Genomic DNA, 19,266 nt, shown 5'->3' on the forward strand with positions numbered 1-19,266 from the left:
TAAATCTCTTTCACAAACACACACGCTCTAACTCATTTTTACACGCGCGCTAATTCTAACTCCCAAGTACTATCACCCACACAAGCTCTAACACACATACACGCTCTATTCCTTTTTTTTTAAATCTTTTTTCGTCCCTTTTTTCAGTTTTCGTTTATGCAAAACTTACATTTTTTTCCTCCTGTTTCCTTGTACACTCAGCGAGAACAGTAGCTATGTATTCTTGTACCTGTGCCACTAAATACAGTCTGTGTATGAGCACCCTATTTCAAAATTGGTACTCAAAAAAAAAAAAAAAAAAAAAAAAACCTTACCTCAAATTGGTTGATCTTCATAACAAAAATAAGATATTAACAACGCACCGCACACTACACTTTTGTTTGCTGCTAGAAACTCGAAGAAAACCTGGAAAAAAAACAATGTTCTTCATGGACTACGCACCTGGAGTAAGATTACATGACCAAGATGAAGCTGGTCCAACCATATACGTGAACCAGGTTTTTTGTCCAACTTCCTTCTCTCTACATACCCACAAAAAAAAAAATTCAAATACGGAGTATATAAAAAATGATTTCAAACTGCTCTATGATTGGTTAGGTCATTCCTTACCATAAAGAGAAGAGCAAACACGCTTCTCAGAAGCCATAATTCTCCGGGCCACTCCCGAAACCTACAAAAATCAATACAAATAAATGCAATGAATTAGAAGTCAAAGGGGTTGTTTAAGGCGATGGAAGACCCAGACCTTATGAATCTCCGAAGATGGTCGAGAAATCCCATCCGTACAGAAGACCGATGGCTGCTTCGCAGTTGACAGTTGAAAGTTTCTCTGCCAATCTTTTCTTTTCTTTTCTTTTCTTTTTTCATTTTTCTTTTCTTCTTTTTTTTTTCTTTTTTTTTTCGTTTTTTTCTTGATTATGGGTTGACCATCATTGGGTTTCCTTGTAGTTGAGGGTGTATTCAGAAACAGTGGCAAGCACTCGTGGGACTTGTGTGGTTCAGGGCCTACAACACCAAAATAATACAAAGATCGGTTCCAAATGCAATATTAAAGTCATTTTCCATTTTGTAATTAATGTAGGAAATTAATCAAGAAGGTCAAATATGAGAATCCTATAGACTATCTATGAAGACGTGTTAGGGACAGAGCAATTAGCGTACCTTCTTCAGTGGTTCTGGGTCAGCCACATTTTTGTTTGAACGCTGCCTCGGTCAGAGAAACTCAAGCCATCGCCAGCACCATAAGTAGCTGAGGCAAGGAAACAAGAGCCAACTAAAAAGAGTTCTATGATAGCCATCATGGACTATTGCTATTATGAAGACTAAAATGAGTAAGATTGTACTTCCTGTAAAAGCAGGAGGTTAGAGTGCATGGTGAAAGCAAAGGGCTCGGCAAAGGAGCTGAGGATCGAGCGTGTAATGCTGCCAAATTTTCCTTACTGGATTAAGAATTGGGGCTTAACATCAGTACAACAATGAGAATAATCCAGAAACAAAGAAATATGTCAATAAGAAAACCGTTAAAATTCGCCTGCATTTGATAGATTTTAACAACAAGTTTAAAAGGGAAGTAATCAATTGAGTAGTTCTTACCGTGTTAGTGATGAAAATGACTTCATCAAAAGCTGAAAGCTGAGATCCACATGCCTTATCCTTCATAAACTGCAAAAAACAATACATGAAATCATAAATAAGAAAGATTTTCAGTAAGATAGATCATCACTCACAGCAACAATGGCGACTACAATGATGACGACGATGGCGAGGCAGTTCCGGCGAGCTCTGTCCACTGCGTCGGCGGGGGCGGAGGCACGGCCTCCACAATTTTCGCTGACTTCGGTGCCGGCGCTGTGTGAGAAAGGGGACAAGAGGATGAAGAGGGGAAAAAGGTTCAAAGGATCGTACGGAAACTCAAGGCCTAAGAGAAAGAAGATGATCGTACGCCTCAAAGACAAGCTCGAGGTTCAAAGGTCCACACCGTGGCCTCTTCCTTTCAAACTCATCTAATCTAGGGCTTTAATTTTATTTTACTATTATTTGGAGCCGCTAGATTTTATCTAGTGTCATTTTTCTTATGGAAAGAGCTCTGTATATTAGAAATTTACAAACCCTGTGCTTCAGTGTCGCATCAGTTCTTTATTTCTGTCCCTGTGCTTTTTTTTTTCGTTTTTTTTCTTGATTATGGGTTGACCATCATTGGGTTCCCCTGTAGTTGAGGGTGTATTCAGAAACAGTGGCAAGCACTCGTGAAACTTGTGTGGTTCAGGGCCTACAACAACAAATTAACACAAAGATCGGTTCAAAATTCTCAACCAAACAGACAAAATTTGAGACAGAGAGAGAGAGAAAGAGAGACTTACGTATGACGTTCGTGTCAAAACAACTCACGACCACATGGCAACGACTTCTCCGAAGAGCATTTCTTCATTGTCGGCACCGAGGTGGTGAAACGGAGGGTTTCACTCTGATCTATTCTTCTTCTTCTCTCTACTGTTTCTTATTCCACTCTCTATTGTGTATGTTTTTGTCTGCTGCCCATCTGCTTTTACGTAGAGACGGTACAATTGAAGCCATCAAGAACTTCGTTGAGAATCAGAGAAATCGCTTGGTTGTAGACAGACATTACTTACCATAAGTGAGAAGATGGACGAACATTTCTAGACGCAGATTGCAAGAAAAGCTCCATTCCTACGCTGCACACCCTGTTTGTTGAATCAAGGTACATGTCAGCAACACGGAATAAGCAGAGAGCAAGAGAAATAAATAAATGGAATAATGTGGTACTTGTTTACCTGAAATGAAGAGGAGCTCAATCATTAACCGTCAAAAATACAATATTTAACCTGGTACATTATATTGGTCAGAATTTAACAGAAACAAATCAACTCAACTTAATTAGAAAAAGACCCGAATTGCCTATTTCATAAATCCTAGGTGTAATACCTAGGACAATGGAACGAATTTGGCGAGCCTAGCACCACCCAGGTTCGGTCCCACCCATCCTTTTCCCGAGCCTGGCCCCACCCAGGTTCGCTCCCGCCCACCCTTTTCCCGAGCCTGGCGCCACCCAGGTTCTCGATCCCAAAGCAAGTCTGGTTGTGAAGTGCCTGCAAAATATTCACTAAAAGTTCCTTAAATAATGATGATCATCACTCACAGCAACAATGGAGAATATAATGATGACGACGATGGCGAGGCAGTTCCGGCGAGCTCTATCCACTGCGTCGGCGGGGGAGGAGGCACGGCCATCTAAATTTTCGCTGACTTCGGGGCCGGCGCTGTGTGGGAAAGGGGACAAGAGGACGAAGAGGGGAAAGAGGTTCAAAGGATCGTACGGAAACTCAAGGCCTAAGAGCGGGAAGGTGATAGAACGCCTCAAAGACAAGCTCGAGGTTCCAAGGTCCACACCATGGCCTCTTCCTTTTGAATTCATCTAATCTAGGGCTTTAATTTTATTTTACTATTATTTGGAGCCGCTAGGTTTTATGTAGTTTCATTTTTCTTATGGAATGAGCTCTGTATATTAGAAATTTACAACCCTGTGCTTCAGTGTCGCGTCAGTTCTTTATTTCTGTCGGCAAGAATTTGGGTGCAGAGCTTTGTTTGGATGTTCATGAAAAACGCATCAGCTCTTTTTCTTCGTTTTTTTTTTTTAAAGATTGATCATCACTCACCACAGGAAGAAGAGGACATGGGCTGACTCTCATTGGCTAAAACCAGTGATCTCTCTATCTCTTGCGATGTGGAGAGGCAAAAGATGATCCATTAAGAATATTTTGATACAAAAATTAAGAAACTTACACATTTTCTAGATTGAGACGGCTCATTACTCACCATAAGTGAGAAGATGGAAGAACATTTCTAGTCGCGGATTGCAAGAAAAGCTCCATCCCTACGCTGCACACCCTGTTTGTTGAATCAAGATACACGTCAGCAACACGGAATAAGCAGAGAGCAAGAGAAATAAAATAAATGGAAGAAACTAGTACTTGTTTACCTGAAATGAAGAGGAGCACAATCATTAAATGTAAAAAATACAATAGCTAACCTGGTACATTATCTTCGTTAGAATTTAACACCAACTAATCAACTCAACATAATTAGAAAAAGACCCGAATTGCCTATTTAATAAATCGTAATACCTAGCAGTACAATGGAACGAATTTGGAAACCTGCAGAATACTTGATCCTGCAAAACAAAATACTGTCAGCAAAAACGTTAGTAAGATAGCGGGTTAGTATGTTAATAGTTAGTAAAATAAGCATGTTAAAAGTTAGTAAAGCTAGTAGTCAGTAGTTAGTAATCCCCGTCCTCGAGCCTGGCCCCCCTCCCCTTCCCGAGCCTGGCCTCACTCAGTTTCGGTCCCACCCACCCGTTTCCCGAGCATGGCGCCACGCAGGTTCAGTCCCACCAACCCGTTTCCTGAGCCTGCAAATATTCACATAAAGTTCCTCAAATAAATTTTTTTTTTAAAGAAAAAAACTAACCAAAATATCCAAAAATGCAAAGGCAGCAGATAAGTAACAACTACAATGTTCTTCCTCGAACCCAAAAATGAAAAAGCAGCACCAAGATATATTGAGAAGAGAGAGAGAGTGTTCAACGGTACTGCTAGAGGGAGAGGGTGTTGTTTCTCTTCCAGGTGGCTCTGCGAGAGGGCCTCTGCTTGTGGTTGAGGTGTCCCTTTTCTGCGGAAGGGAGACCGCGAAGCTCTCTGTGCTTGTGGACCGGGTTGCACAGCCAGTTGATCCACGTCCACGTCCACCATGATTACCTCAAAGTACTTATACGTCCACCATGATTACCAGCCAGTAAGAGTTCAGAACTCTGAGGCCTCCGATCTTACGTCCCGCACGCTCCTCGGCCACAGACCTCTTGCTGTGCTAGAATTTCAGCTGAGTGACTCCCTTCGAGACCGGCCTCTTACGCCCACCACGCCTCACATGCACAAGGAAGTGGACCACCCCACACTACACTTTTGTTTGCTACTAGAAACTCGAAGAAAACCTGGAAAAGAAACAACGTACTTCATGCAACACGATCAATTTTGGACTACGCACCTGAGTTAGATTACATGACCAAGATGAAGCTGGCCCCACCATATACGTGAACCAGGTTCTAATTTGTCCAACTTCCTTCTCTCTACATACCCACAACAACAACACAAAAAAAAAAAAAAAAAAAAAAAAAATCAAATACGGAGTATATAAAAAATGATATCAAGCTGCTGTTTGATTGGTTAGGTCATTCCTCACCATAAAGAGGAGCAAACACGCTTCTCAGCAGCCATAATTCTCCGGGTCACCCCCGAAACCTACAAAAATCAATACACATGAATGCTATGAATTAGAAGTCAAAGGGGTTGTTTAAGGCGATGGAAGACCCGCACCTTATGAATCCCATTCGTACAGACGACCGATGGCCGCTTCGCAATTGACAGTTGAAAGCTTCTCTGCTATTATTTTCTTCTCTTTTTATTTTATTTTATTTTTTCTTCTTTTTTTCCTTTTCTTTTCTTTTTTCTTTTTTTCTTTTCTTTTTTTTTTCCCTATTTTTCGTTTTTATTTTCTTGATCATGGGTTGATCAGAAACAGTGGAAAGCACTCGTGGGACTTGTGTGGTTCAGGGCCTACAACACCAAAATAATACAAAGATCGGTTCCAAATTCTCAACCAAACAGACAAAATTTGAGAGAGAGGCCGAGACTTACGTATGACACTCGTGTCAAATCAGCTCACGACCACGTGGCAACGACTTCTCCGAAGAGCATTTCTTCATTGTCGGCACTGAGGCGGTGAAACGGAGGGTTTCACTCTGATTTCTTCTTCTTCTCTCTATTGTGTAGGTTTTTATCTGCTGCCCGTCTGCTTGTACGTAGAGATGGCAAAATTGAAGCCATTAAGAACTTCGTTAAGAATCAGAGCAATCGCTTGGTTGTAGATGGACATTTGCTATACTTTCGTGCAGAAAACCTTATAAACAAGACATATAAATGTTAATAATTTCTTTTCATACATACATTTACCAGCATGAACAATGAAGTATATGCCGGTTTTTTTCTTTTCTGTGATTCACTCAAGTGATAGAACTTGTCACTATCAATATTAGACCATCAAACATATACTCAACAGTACTCCAGAGTTATCAATTTTTTGTAGTCGAAAGAATGAAGGTGTGCATATAATAGAGCTCCATAAACAAAAATCAATACACATGAATGCAATGAATTAGAAGTCAAAGGGGTTGTTTTAGGCGATGGAAAACCCGCACCTTATGAATCCCCGAAGAGGGTCGAGAGGCCCCATTAGTACAGACGACTGATGGCCGCTTCGCAGTCAACAGTTGAAAGCTTCTCTGCCATTGTTCTCGAGCTGCATGCAAATGGATGAAAAAGGGTCATGAATGCAAAAAACATGTACACAAGTGTCGCTACTTTGCAATGAAAATCCAATTCAAAATAACACCTAAATAACATACCTTTGGCTCCCAAAGCTCGCATACACAACCCTTCGGGTTTCTCAAATCATACAATTTTAGCCAATTGAGGATTTGGGCCCTCATTTTCAGTTCCTCACAAGGATTTGAACAATGTTGTGACGTGTGTTTTTTTTCTCTTTTTTTTCTTTTTTTTTTTCCTTCTCTTGAAGATTATCTGCTTCCATGTAAGCTTCATCACAAAATCATTGCGCTAGATCTTCGCCCCCACCCTTATAGGCCTCCTAAAAAAGCCGTGCGTGTTCCCGTACCTACACCATAAAATAGAGTCATATTGTATATCGGCACACTATTTCACATTTGGAACTACACCAACCAAAAAAAAATGAACTTACCTCAACTTGGTAGTCTACAAGAAGCTTTTCAAAAGTACTCCAGATTTGTTGTTTTATGTACTCTAAAGAATGAAAGTGTGCCCGTAATAGAGCCCATAAGTAAGCAATTAAAAATAGTCAATAGATAAAGCCATGATAAATAAAACTAGGGAATTCAGTGTCTGGTCAAGGAATCACAGAGTACTCACCTTGGCATAAAGTTCAAAAGACTAATGGATAAAGCCTTCCAAGAGATAAGTCTCAACACCAGCAGTACAAAAGCAGTCTTGGGCAAGGTTGACAAGTCAACGGGTACATCCAGAAAATACGATAATCTTGAAGCTAGACTTCAGACAGGAGAAGATAAAATGGAAAAGCACCACCATAAAAGAAAAAACGAAAGACACGAGACTGATTAATAGAAGATTAAAAAGAGTTACTGAATATTCCATTACACATTATTATCTTAAAATTTCGTACCGTTACCACCCATTTCACATCATCTTGTGAATTGCCACTCAATGCCCATTTTGACCAGCACTCTTCTTGGCCTCCAAACTGTCGGCCTGACTGGTGAGATGAGTTTCTGTTCATTAGGGGAAAAAGAGAGGCTTACAGGTTCTTGCCGTGAACATCGGTGTGGTCAAGAGAATCGACGGATTTGGCAAGAACATGCTTGTCCCGTTTTCTTGGGGGAGAGAGAGCATGCTTTAAATTCGTCTACAGAGTTGCTCTTCTGTTTCCTTGGGATGAGATGGCACAGCAAAGTTTATTTAAGGCTCTATTATAGCATCAGATTTTAGCTTCCAGGCCCGTGTAATTTTCCCATCCATCATATTCCCAACTTCTTGCACAAGAGAGAGAGAGTGAGGTTTAGGGATTATGATAAAATTGGAGCCCAAAAAGAAGACCTGCGCTTGGGCATAACTGAGCAAAGAAAGACCACTGAGATTACCTTGTCAGAGGTAAAGAGGAGATTGATTTGCTTGTTAATCATGTTTTGCAAGGCCATGACTTCTCTCCTCTGCTGAGTGCACAAAATGCCCTTTTGGACGTCGGTCATCTTCGCTCAGAGGTCTGCAAACAAAGAATCATATGTAAATATATATTCCGTATGTATGTGTGTGTCTGTATGTTTAAGAGAGAGAGAGAGACTAACCTGCATCGAAGAAGAAATTGAACGGTGACCTCTCTGCCTTTGTTGTTTGATGGGAAATAGATTTTATTAAAAAGAGTACACTCACTGCACAAGCAATGTCCACCCGACCGGAGCTGCTGTCACAATGTGGTCTTCAAAGATGACCATCATGACGCTTGTGGGGCAAGTAACCGCAATCCAGATCGACTTTGGGGTGGGCAGGTGGATGCAGATTGGGTTCTACGCAGCTGGAGAACGTTCAACATGGAGTTCGAGTGCCTGGTCATAGCAAATAGATAAGGCATAGGAATAAGGATCAGGCGAGCCATAGCGGCGAATTACCTTTACTAGATGAACAATCCAGAAGGAAAACAAAACGAACCCTTTTATAAGAAAACCTTATGCTCTACGCTTCTATACCAAATCCAGAGAGAGAGAGAGAGAACCTGAAATTGGGGGTAATAACATTGAAAGTCGAGGCAGCGCGAAATTGGGGGTAGCCACGGCTTTAGCGCTTCCTTCAACTCTCTGCTCGGATAGGATAAAGAAGACTAACAACTACATCTAGCAAATACGACGATCCTGAAGACTTCAGAGAGGAGATGATAAAATGGAAAAAGCTACACCACCAAAAAAAAATTGAGAATACGTGAGACTGATTCATATTCCATTCCACAGAGTAGCATCTTAAAATTTAGTACCATTTCTATCCATTTGGCATCATCCTGTGAATCTCCGTTCAAATGTCCATTTTCACCAGCGCCCCTCTTGTGCATGAAATTCACAGATTATGCAGTCACTGAGAATAATTGTAAAAATAAATCAAAGTAAGACAAGTGAAATGACGAGTATAAAACTGATAAAGCATGGTCAAATGAAAATATCAAAATATCATGTCACAAATAACAAGCACCTCCTAATCACGAAACCTGTCACTAATCAAAATACACTATGTAAATATATTCTGTGTGTGTGACAGAGAGAGAGAGAGAGAGAGAGAGAGAGAGAAAAAAAAACCAACCTGCATCTAAGCAGAACATGGACGTTGACCTCTCAAATTCTTGTTTGCTGGGAAATCTGGGCATGGAGTGAACAGAGATGGCAATACGCAGATCTCAAATTCTTGTTTCCATTTTTTTCTCCTTTTTTCTTTTTTTTTTCTCTCTTTTTTCTTTATGATTTCCTTTTCTTCTTTCTTTCTTTCTCCTTCTCTTTTTTTCTTTTCTATTTCCGTTTTTCTGTTCTTTTTTCATTATAATTTCCCTTTCTTTTTTCTTTCTTTCTCCTCTTTTTTTTCTTTTCTTTTTTCGTTTTTCTTTTCTTTTTTCTCTTTTTTTTTCTATTTCCTTTTTATTGTTTCTTCCTCCAAACGCCTCAACCTTTGATCGCCCTCAGGAGAGAGAGAGAGAGAGAGAGAGAGAGAGAATGTATTTCCGGATGTTGAATCAGCGATCGCGGATCGACCCGCGCTGGGTCTCACGGTAGTTGAGGGTGTAATTCTGAATAGGTAAGCACTCACGGGACTTGTGTGGCTTCGGGACTTGCAACACTAAAAACGAAACAAAGAGGACACGCTAATTCTCAACCAAACAGACAAATACAAAGTAATTTCATATATATATATATATACACACACACACACATATACATACATTGAGAGAGAGAATGTACCTTTATAACAACAAGAACATGCATGTTAAAACATGGGGGGAACCGTAAACGCCTCGTCTTATGTAACGATGTATGGATTCGTTGTTCCCTAAACCGTTTTCAGAGATAACATTAAGAAAAAAAATTACTAACAGGGTAAAGAAACAACATGATAAAAATGATGGGGGGAAAATGGAGTGAATTTTATCAGTGCGATCTGTGATACAACAAGAGAAGCAACTGCAAAACAATTGTGTTCCTTGTTTATCAAACACGTTCAGGTGGCGAAATCAGAATAAGTATTCATTGCACATAAACACAAATTCAATTGGTAAAGCTCATAATGAAAAACTGCTTGACATTGTGCATGCCCAAAAGGTACCCTGACTTATGTAAAGTGTTCAATATAACAACTATTGTATAAGTCTTCAACAATTAAAAGAAGAATACTCACTGTAAAGGCAGTCCACTGGATCAGAATGAGGCCCTTCCAAGCGGACCATCATGAAGCTTGCGCGGGAAGAAACCGCGATCCACATCATCGACTTCAGATCGGGTTGGAGAGGCTCACCGTAATGGTTGCCTTGAAAAAATAGAAGCTCGAAATCAAAATGATGAATTTGTGAATAAAAGAGAGCCTTACAGATTAATGTCGTGAAAGCCTCTCGGTGTGGTGAAGAGAATCCATGACTTTGACATAATTTGACGAAGCCAAAGCCTTTATAAATCCTATTTTCTTCGGTGAGAGAAAACATGTCTTGTAATGTCCTGATAACCTCTCGGTTTGGTGAAGAGAATCGATGACTTTGACAGAATTCGTCAAAGCCAAAGCAATTCGACGAAGCCAAAGCCTTTACTGGTCCTATTTTCTTGGGCGATAGAGAACATGTCTTGTAACAAAGCATTAGTTATCGAAACGTCTTCGATTCTGGTTCTCTTCTCTAGAACTACATCAGTCTCATATCCTATGGACCTGAACGTTCAGAATCCAAAAAGGCAAAAGAGTGCTTGCTAAAAGTGTTAAAATCAAATTGACGAATAAAAAACACGAAAAGGGCTGATAAGACACTAACAAAAACTATTTTTTCTTTTCTTTTTTCCTTTTTTCGTTACTTTTTTTTTCTTTTCTTCTTAGGTTTTTCTTTTTTCTATTTTTCTTTTCTTTTTTTTCTTTTCTTTTTTCTTTTTTTCCTTCTTTTTTTTTCTTTTCTTCTCTTCTTTCTTTTTTTTTTCTTTTTTTTCATTTTCTTTTTTCTCTTTTCGTTTTTTTTCTACTTTTTTTTCTTCTTTCTTTTTTTCTTTTTTTTTTTTTTTTTTCATTTTCATGCTTTCTTTTTTTTTTTCATTTTTTTTTTCTTTTCGTTATTTTTTTTTTCTTTTCGTTTTTTTCATTTTCTTTATTTTTCATTATTTCTTGATCATGGGTTGACCATCATTCGGTTTCACGGTAGTTGAGGGTGTAATTCAGAAACAGAAGCAAGCACCCATGGGACTTGTGTGGTTCAGGGCCTACAACACCAAAATAATACAAAGATAAGTTCCAAATTCTCAACCAAACAGACAAAAATTTGAGAGAGAAAGAGAGGGCGAGACAAAGTTTGAATAATCAGCCGAGAAATCATAATGGATAAAACCTCTAGTAGATTAGTTTCCCAGAACACCCTCCACTTCAACCGTTCAAGAGTAGCGCATCCTAGGTAGACAAGCCTTGGTTTGACCTTTATAACAAAAAATAAAAAAGTAATAACGCATCGCACACTACCCTTTTGTTTGCTACTAAAAACTCGAAGAGAACCTGGAAAAGAAATAATGTATTTCATGCAACACGATCAATTTTGGACTACGCACCTGGAGTGAGATTTCATGACCAAGATGAAGCTGGCCCCACCATATACGTGAACCAGGTGCCCCCACCATCCACAACCAGGTTCTGTTCCAACTTCCTTCTCTCTACATACCCACAAAAAAAAAAAAAAAAAAAAAAAAAATCAAATACTGGGTAGATAAAAAAAATGATTTCAAACTGTTGTATGATTGGTTTGGTCATTCCTCACCATAAAGAAAAGAGCAAACAAGCTTCTCGGAAGCAATAATTCTCCGGGCCACTCCCGAAACCTACAAAAATCAATACACATGAATGCAATGGATTAGAAGTCAAAGGAGTTGTTTAAGGCGATGGAAGACCCGCACCTTATGAATCCCCGAAGAGGGTCGAGAAGTCCCATTTGTACAGATGACCAATAGCCGGTTCGCAGTTGACAGTTGAAAGCTTCTCTGCCATTCTTTTCTTTTATATTTTTTTCTTTTTTTTTCTTCATTTTTTTCGTTTCTTTTCTTTTTCTTTTCTTTTTTTCTTTTTTTTTTTTCTTTTTTTCAATTTTTTCTTGATCATGGGTTGATCATCATTGGGTTTCCCTGTAGTTGAGTGTGTATGTGTGTATTCAGAAACAGTGGCAAGAACTCGTGGGACTTGTGTGGTTCAGGGCCTATGACACGAAAATAATCAAAGATCGGTTCCAAATTCTCGACCAAACAGACAAAATTTAAGACAGAGAGAGAGAGAGGCCGAGACTTACGTACGACGATCGTGCCAACGACTTCTCGGAAGAGCATTTTTTCATTGTCGGCACTGAGGCGGTGAAACGGAGGGTTTCTCTTCTTCTTCTTCTTCTTCTTCTTCTTCTTCTTCTTCTTCTTCTTCTTCTTCTTCCCTCTATTGTTTTTCATTTCACTCTGTATTGTACGTAGAGACGGCACAATTGAAGACATCGAAAACTTCGTTGAGAATCAGGGCAATCGCTTGGTTGCAGATGGACATTTGCTGTACTTTCGTGCAGAAAACCTTATACACAAGACAAATAAATGTTAATAACTTCGTTTAACACATACATTTACCAATATGAACAATAAATTACATGCCGGTTTTTTTTCTTTTCTGTGATTCACTCAAGTGAGAAAACCTGTCACTATCAGTATTCGACCCTCAAAGAACAAAGATAGCACTAAAACTGACATTAAAAATAAACGAAGATAGGTTTAGGTATACTGAAGTAAAAAAGGGAACCCAAAAACAGAGCTTTATTTTGGGAAAACTGAGTAAAGAAAGGTCGCAGAGATTACCTGCCAATGATGATGAGGCAATCGATTTACTTGTTTAACGACCTTTGGAAAGCCATGACTTCTCTCATCTGGTCACTGATCTTTTTGGACTCAAGAGGTCTGCCAAAAGAAATTATGATGTAAATGTATATCAATTGTGTGTGTGTGTGTGTGTGTGAGAGAGAGAGAGAGAGAGAGAGAGAGAGAGAGATAACTAACCTGCATCAAACCAGAACTTGGACATTAACATACCTGTATATCATTATTTCTTGATCATGGGTTGACCATCATTAGGTTTCACGGTAGTTGAGGGTGTAATTCAAAAACAGAGGCAAGCACCCGTGGGAGTTGTGTGGTTCAGGGCCTACAACACCAAAATAATACAAAGATTAGTTCCAAATTATCAACCAAACAGACAAAATTTGAGAGAAGAGAGAAAGAGAGAGAGAGAGAGAGAGAGAGAGGATGAGACAAAGTTTGAATCATCAGCCGAGAAATAATAACGGATAAAACCTCTAGTAGATGAGTTTTCCAGAACACCCTCCACTTCAACAGTTCAAGAGTAGCCTGGCCTAGGTAGACAAGCCTTGGTTTGACCTTAACAACAACAACAAAAATTGATAACGCATGACACACTACCCTTTTGTTTGCTACAAAAAACTTGGAGAGAACCTAGAAAAGAAATAATGTATTTCATGCAACACGATCAATTTCGGAGTACGCACCTGGAGTGAGATTTCATGACCAAGATGAAGCTGGCCCCACCATATACGTGAACCAGGTGCCCCCACCATCCACAACCAGGTTCTGGCCCAACTTCCTTCTCTCTACATACCCACAAAAAAAAAAATCAAATACTGAGTATAAAAAAAAATGATTTCAAACTGTTGTATGATTGGCTAGGTCATTCCTCACCATAAAGAAAAGAGCAAACAAGCTTCTCGGAAGCAATAATTCTCCGGGCCACTCCCGAAACCTACAAAAAATCAATACACATGAATGCAATGAATTAGAAGTCAAAGGAGTTGTTTAAGGCAATGGGAGACCCGCACCTTATGAATCCCTGAAGAGGGTCGAGAAGTCCCATTCGTACAGACAACCGATAGCCGCTTCGTAGTTGACAGTTGAAAGCTTCTCTGCCATTCTTTTCTTTTCTTTTTTCTCATTTTTTTTTCGTTTCTTTTCTCTTTTTTTTTTCTTTTTTTTTCTTTTTTTTTCTTGATCATGGGTTGATCATTATTGGGTTTCCCTGTAGTTGAGTGTATTCAGAAACAGTGGCAGGCACTCGTGGGACTTGTGTGGTTCCAAATTCTCAACAACAAAATTTGAGACAGAGAGAGATAGCGAGACTTACGTACGACTTTCGTGTCAAATCAACTCACGACCACGTGCCAACGACTTCTCCAAAGAGCATTTTTTCATTGTCGGCACTGAGGCGGTGAAACGGAGGGTTTCACTCTTCTTCTTCTTCTTCTTCTTCTTCTTCTTCTTCCCTCTATTGTTTTTCATTTCACTCTGTATTGTTTTTCATTTCACTCTGAACCATTCTTCTAACCTTGCAGTGTCAGGGGGTCGGGATAAAAACCTGCATGACAAGTTGATCGGTAAGCTTGTTCTAATCTACTACGTCTAACAACAGAGACGACTTAAAAAAAACAAGCTTAATGATACCTACACTGACCAACTGAAGAATAATGAACCAGACTTCCATCGAGGGACTGCAGAAGATGATCTCCAGCTCCATTAACCTGTGATTTTCCAAACAATCAATAAGACTTCGAGCCATTGAAACAAAAAGAGTTTACGAGTAACACGTGTACTAAGAGGTGTGAAACAATAACGAATAGATAACCAAAAACCTTCCAAGATGGACAGTTGCAGAAAGGATGGGTTCTTTGAGATGGTCCTTCGTAAGAGCGTAGGCCTGCCATATCTAATTGCAGTTGATAACGTTTTCAGTGGTAATCAATTGCTGTTTCGAGAACTGGAGAAACTGAAGGTTTTTCCTATGATGCAAAGATCAAAGTTTCACCTTTGGTAACAATACACATTTAGCAGTAAGAATGAAAAAAGAAATACATATAATCATGGAATGATAATTATTCTTTGAAGTTAATAAGACAAGAAAGAAATTGATTACGTACCCATGTTGCGAGAACCGCTGCTTGAAGTAGAGCATCATGAACCAAACAGCCAGAGCAATCGCTTGGTTGTAGATGGACATTTGCTACTTTCGTGCAGAAAACCTTATAAACAAGACAAATAAATGTTAAGATTTCGTTTCACACGAACATTTACCAATATGAACAATAAATTACATGCCGGTTTTTTTTCTTTTCTGTGATTCACTCAAGTGAGAAAACCTGTCACTATCAATATTAGACCCTCAAAGAACAAAGCTAGCACTAAAACTGACATAGAAAATAAAACGAAGATAGGTTTGGGTATGCTGAAGTAAAAAGGGAACCCATAAACAGAGCTTTGCTTTGGGAAAACTGAGTAAAGAAAGGTCGCAGAGATTACCTTGCCAATGGTTATGAGGCAATCGATTTACTTGTTTAACAACCTTTGGAAAGCCATGACTTCTCTTATCTGGTTACTGATCCTTTTGGACTCAAGAGGTCTGCCAAAAGAAATTATTATGTAAATGTATATCGATTGTGTGTGTGTGTGTGTGTGTGTGTGAGAGAGAGAGAGAGAGAGAGAGAGAGAGAGAGAGAGAGAGAGACAACTAACCTGCATCGAACCAGAACTTGGACATTGACATATCTGTCTTTGTTGTTTGATGAAAAATCAGGGTCACGTCTCTCCAAGCACAGCGTGTAGAACATAGATGGCAATAGAGGTATCCTCGTTCTCATTTTTCTTATTTCACTTTTTTCTTCTCTTTTCTTTTTCCTTTATTTTTTTTCTTTTCAATTTTTCTTTTTTTTCTCTTTTTTCCTTCTTTTTCTCTCTCTCTCTTTTTTTTCTTTGTTCTCTTTGTTTCTTTTTTTAAGCAATACTCTACATTTCCTCCTGTTTTCTCAGATAAACAACTTCTTCTTTCTTAAAGATATACTTCAACTTTTTTATTCATCCGGTTCAAGCGAGAGCGCCATATGTTGCTGCAAAGTCAAAATGAAAAATAAAAATAGAAGTCAGACATCAAGTAATTGAATGGAATAAACTAGGAATAGCAGTTCACAAAAAAATCAAAAGAATACCAATATCTAATCTATTACGTGTAACAATAGAGACGACATAAAAAAAAAACAAGCTTAATGATACCTACACTGATCAACTGAAGAATAATGAACCAGACTTCCATCGAGGGACTGCAGAAGATGATCTCCAGCTCCATTAAGCTGTGAATTTCCAAACAATCAATAAGACTTAGAGCCATTGAAACAAAAAGAGTTTACGAGTAACACGTGTACTAAGAGGTGTGAAACAATAATGAATAGATAACCAAAAACCTTCCAAGATGGACAGTTGCAGAAAGGATGGGTTCTTTGAGATGGTCCTTCGTAAGAGCGTAGGACTGCCATAACTAATTGCAGTTGATAACGTTTTCAGTTGGTAATCAATTGCTGTTTGAGAACTGGAGATACTGAAGGTTTTGCCTGTGATGCAAAGATCAAAGTTTAACCTTTGGTAACAATACACATTTAGCATGGAATCAAATCAATATAACGATGACATTAGAAGAGAACAGACCTTCGGATATCAGATATTCCGCCAAACCCAGTAGCTGGTATTACTTTCAAACACTCTGCAATTGCACCAGGAAGAATATGTGTTCCGACAATCTTGGAAACCTTCTTCAAAGCCTGTATTTTAAAGAAGTAAAATACTATTGTGGATAGAATATACAGTGGACAGAATAAACAACATACCTTTTATATCTAAAATGTGACCTGATTAAACAAGGGTCTGGAATAACAACATAACTCGGCGTGTGATTTTCTTTTATGCATCGGAAGACATCTTCAGAAGAGGCAATTCATTGAATATGATTTCTAGTCGTAACGACCAAAGTAAGATCTAACAAGTTCCTATACAAAGTAAGCCTTTCATCAGAAAATTGCAAGAGACTTAAACTGTTATTGAAACATCTCAAATCGATTTCTTATATATCGAACAATATTCAAAGGGATTTTACCTAGGATTTCGCTCTCGGCCGCAACCAGATTCTGTAGCGTAGAACCCTAGCCCCGCGATCCTCTCCACAGAACAAAGATGAAAAACCCGACTCGAACTAGCATCACCAACGTCTAAAAGTTAGGACAAACGATAGAATCTTAAACCAACGGCAAATATCGTCGGGAAACGATAAGGTGATCGGAGAAGGTTCTTACCGGCGAAGGAGGACCACAACAGAGAGAACGATAATGTTCCATTTCTCAAATCGCCGCGCTGCCCTCTAGGGTTTCTCTTTTCTCGATCGCCGCGCTTTCTACGGCCAAAGATTTCCCTCTAGCGTTTCTCGTTGCTTAGATCTCTCTCTCTCTCTAAAACCCTCTCTCACTCTCCGACTCACTCTCTCTCCTCTAGTTTTTCATTTGGCGCTACAATTATATAGAACGGCGGAATGGGATTTATCTTTCCTGTTTTGTATTTTTTCGCTAAAAAAAAGGGAAATTTTGAGCTTTCCTTTTTTGAAATGCAAACTGTCTTTCTCTTTCCTAAGCTGCTTGGTCCTCAAGTTGTCCTAATTTTGAGACACCTGTCCTGTATGCTGTATGATATAATAACTTTCCTTTTTTTTTTATGTTAAATCAGTGTAGAACTGCTTGGTCTCCAAGTCACACATAAGACCCTGACTTTTGTAGGATAGACTCACTATTTGGTAATATAAATTTGGGCCTATTGGTTTTATTATTTTATGGAATTTAAAAAAAAAAAAAGAGATTTTGGGGTTTTTATTATGTTTGATATCTATAATGGTTATTTTGGGATAAACTTAATAGTTATTTTTTATCACACCTCACACTAATTATATATATCTCCAATTTTGTGGGCATAGACTCACTCTATTGATGATATAAATTTGTACCTATTTTATTTTCTCATAAATACAAATTCGTCAGTAGTCCAATATAATTACATCCGCTAGGGCCAAAACAGACCAAAAGCGATGCAGATATGTGCTCCCTATATTGTAATCTAAAACTGATTCATCATAAGCCTCTAAAACTCTCAGTTGAAATTCATTTTGATAATGATAATAAAAAAGGACCTGTAATAAAAAAGATGGACCCAGTCACAATAAATATAATCAATACTATTTAAAAAAAATGAATGACAGCTTTCAAACTCTTACCAAAAGATTGAAATATACAATAGATCCTCGGCAATTCTTCAATAAGATAGAGTCCTCTCCATAACCTACCGAAATGACGAGGGCTAAACCCTAGAGAGAGAGAGAGAGAGAGGCATAGAAATTGGCGGTGTGTGAATATATATACAAGACCGTCTCGTCAGGAGTTTCTAAATAACAACAGCTGTTGTTATATCCTACTAGAATAAACGCAACGGAAAGAAAATCTTTATGATCTCAATTCAATTAATATCCAGCTGTAAATTAGGAGTAACAGACCTGATATCATTAAATGCAATTGAGAAAAAATCAATTAAGAATTTAAGACGAATGGAAAGAAAGATATTACTTGGGCTTCAAGTAACAAATCACAAGGGTAAAAGAGAGATATTGCTGGCAATAATAGAAAGTTTAGCTGTGATTGGCGATTATTATCGATTGTTTTGATAAAAAAAAAATATATATATATTATTATGGATTATTCAGGGGGCCAAATTTTGAAAGAAAAAAAAATCTAGAGGGCAAATTTAGAAAAATTATATAAATTTGGGTTAAACTTATAAAAATTTATAAAAAAAAAATTAGAGTAAAAATCGCAATTTTCAAAAGTTGAGAGGGAAGGGAGCGTGGAGCATTAGACTCCCTATGCCCAAGGCAGCTCCCCTTTGATGGTAGGTGTATTTGTGATTAATTGGTCAATGAAAAAGAAAAGTTAACTTTACAGTAAAATGAGGACAATGTGCGCCGCGAACTTATGTTGTGACTAGCACTATGATCGATGGACTAAAGAATATTGCTTGGCCTTGGCTAGGATTTGCCTAAAAGATTCTATTCAAGTGACTTTCCAACTCAACTCAGGGATTTGATTCAAAGACTTGTCCGAATATTTGATTCTACAACTCAACTCGATTACTTGTCCATAGGACTTTGCTCGCCTTGAACTCATTTCGTTACCAAGAACTTGGCTCCACGACTTGATTCAAGGACTTGTCTGAGGATTCGACTCGATGACTCGTCGTGAGGACTTTGAACTCGTGTCGCTACTAATAATTTGGCTTGATGACTTGATTAAGGACACAACTTGAAGACTTCTCTCGCCTTTAACTCATGTCGAGTGGAGAAGATGATCGATTATTACAAAGAGAGAGTTAGAATGAGAAGGTGAGTTGAGAGAGGAATGTGTTTGACTAGGATGATCGATACTTTATCATTAACACTCAATTGAGTATATAAATACAATGTCTTGTTAGATTACGCTGATTGGCTA

General features: G+C 38.6%; 1 protein-coding gene across 23 annotated transcripts in view; it reads right to left on the reverse strand.

The window, feature by feature from the left end:
• LOC149386286 (uncharacterized) overlaps positions 1–17,460 on the reverse strand; it is a 37,785-nt gene extending 20,325 nt beyond the window's left edge. The window contains exons 1-33 of one of the 23 annotated variants that reach the window (XR_016301254.1): positions 17,038–17,454; positions 16,842–16,937; positions 16,576–16,734; positions 16,397–16,509; positions 16,156–16,302; positions 15,972–16,044; positions 15,434–15,804; positions 15,221–15,320; positions 14,842–14,943; positions 14,557–14,703; positions 14,373–14,445; positions 14,052–14,282; positions 13,750–13,946; positions 13,613–13,673; positions 13,423–13,524; positions 13,211–13,294; positions 12,950–13,061; positions 12,719–12,817; positions 12,175–12,440; positions 11,789–12,084; positions 11,653–11,713; positions 11,447–11,548; positions 11,233–11,316; positions 10,261–11,107; positions 10,053–10,181; positions 9,620–9,707; positions 8,970–9,497; positions 8,650–8,747; positions 8,395–8,568; positions 7,970–8,227; positions 7,766–7,887; positions 7,437–7,654; positions 7,291–7,368 (exon numbers count right to left, since the gene is read on the reverse strand). Coding sequence is in view for 3 of the 23 variants with exons in the window: in XM_089625473.1 (XP_089481599.1) it covers positions 11,063–11,107; positions 11,233–11,316; positions 11,447–11,548; positions 11,653–11,713; positions 11,789–11,916 (420 nt within the window). In the remaining 20 variants the exon portion in view is untranslated. Of the gene's footprint in view, positions 1–7,290; positions 7,658–7,765; positions 7,888–7,969; positions 8,228–8,394; positions 8,569–8,649; positions 8,748–8,969; positions 9,498–9,619; positions 9,708–10,052; positions 10,182–10,260; positions 11,108–11,232; positions 11,317–11,446; positions 11,549–11,652; positions 11,714–11,788; positions 12,085–12,174; positions 12,441–12,718; positions 12,818–12,916; positions 13,062–13,210; positions 13,295–13,422; positions 13,525–13,612; positions 13,674–13,749; positions 13,947–14,051; positions 14,283–14,368; positions 14,446–14,556; positions 14,730–14,841; positions 14,944–15,220; positions 15,321–15,433; positions 15,805–15,967; positions 16,045–16,155; positions 16,303–16,396; positions 16,510–16,575; positions 16,735–16,841; positions 16,954–17,037 lie in introns of all 23 variants that reach the window. The other 22 variants (XR_016301251.1, XR_016301250.1, XR_016301264.1 and 19 more) reach the window with 22 other exon arrangements.
• Positions 17,461–19,266: the final 1,806 nt, after the last annotated feature.

Source organism: Urtica dioica, chromosome 9 (genome assembly GCF_054948205.1).
Source record: "Urtica dioica subsp. dioica isolate 48M chromosome 9, U.dioica_male_clone48M_v1_H2, whole genome shotgun sequence".
Lineage (NCBI taxonomy): Eukaryota > Viridiplantae > Streptophyta > Magnoliopsida > Rosales > Urticaceae > Urtica > Urtica dioica.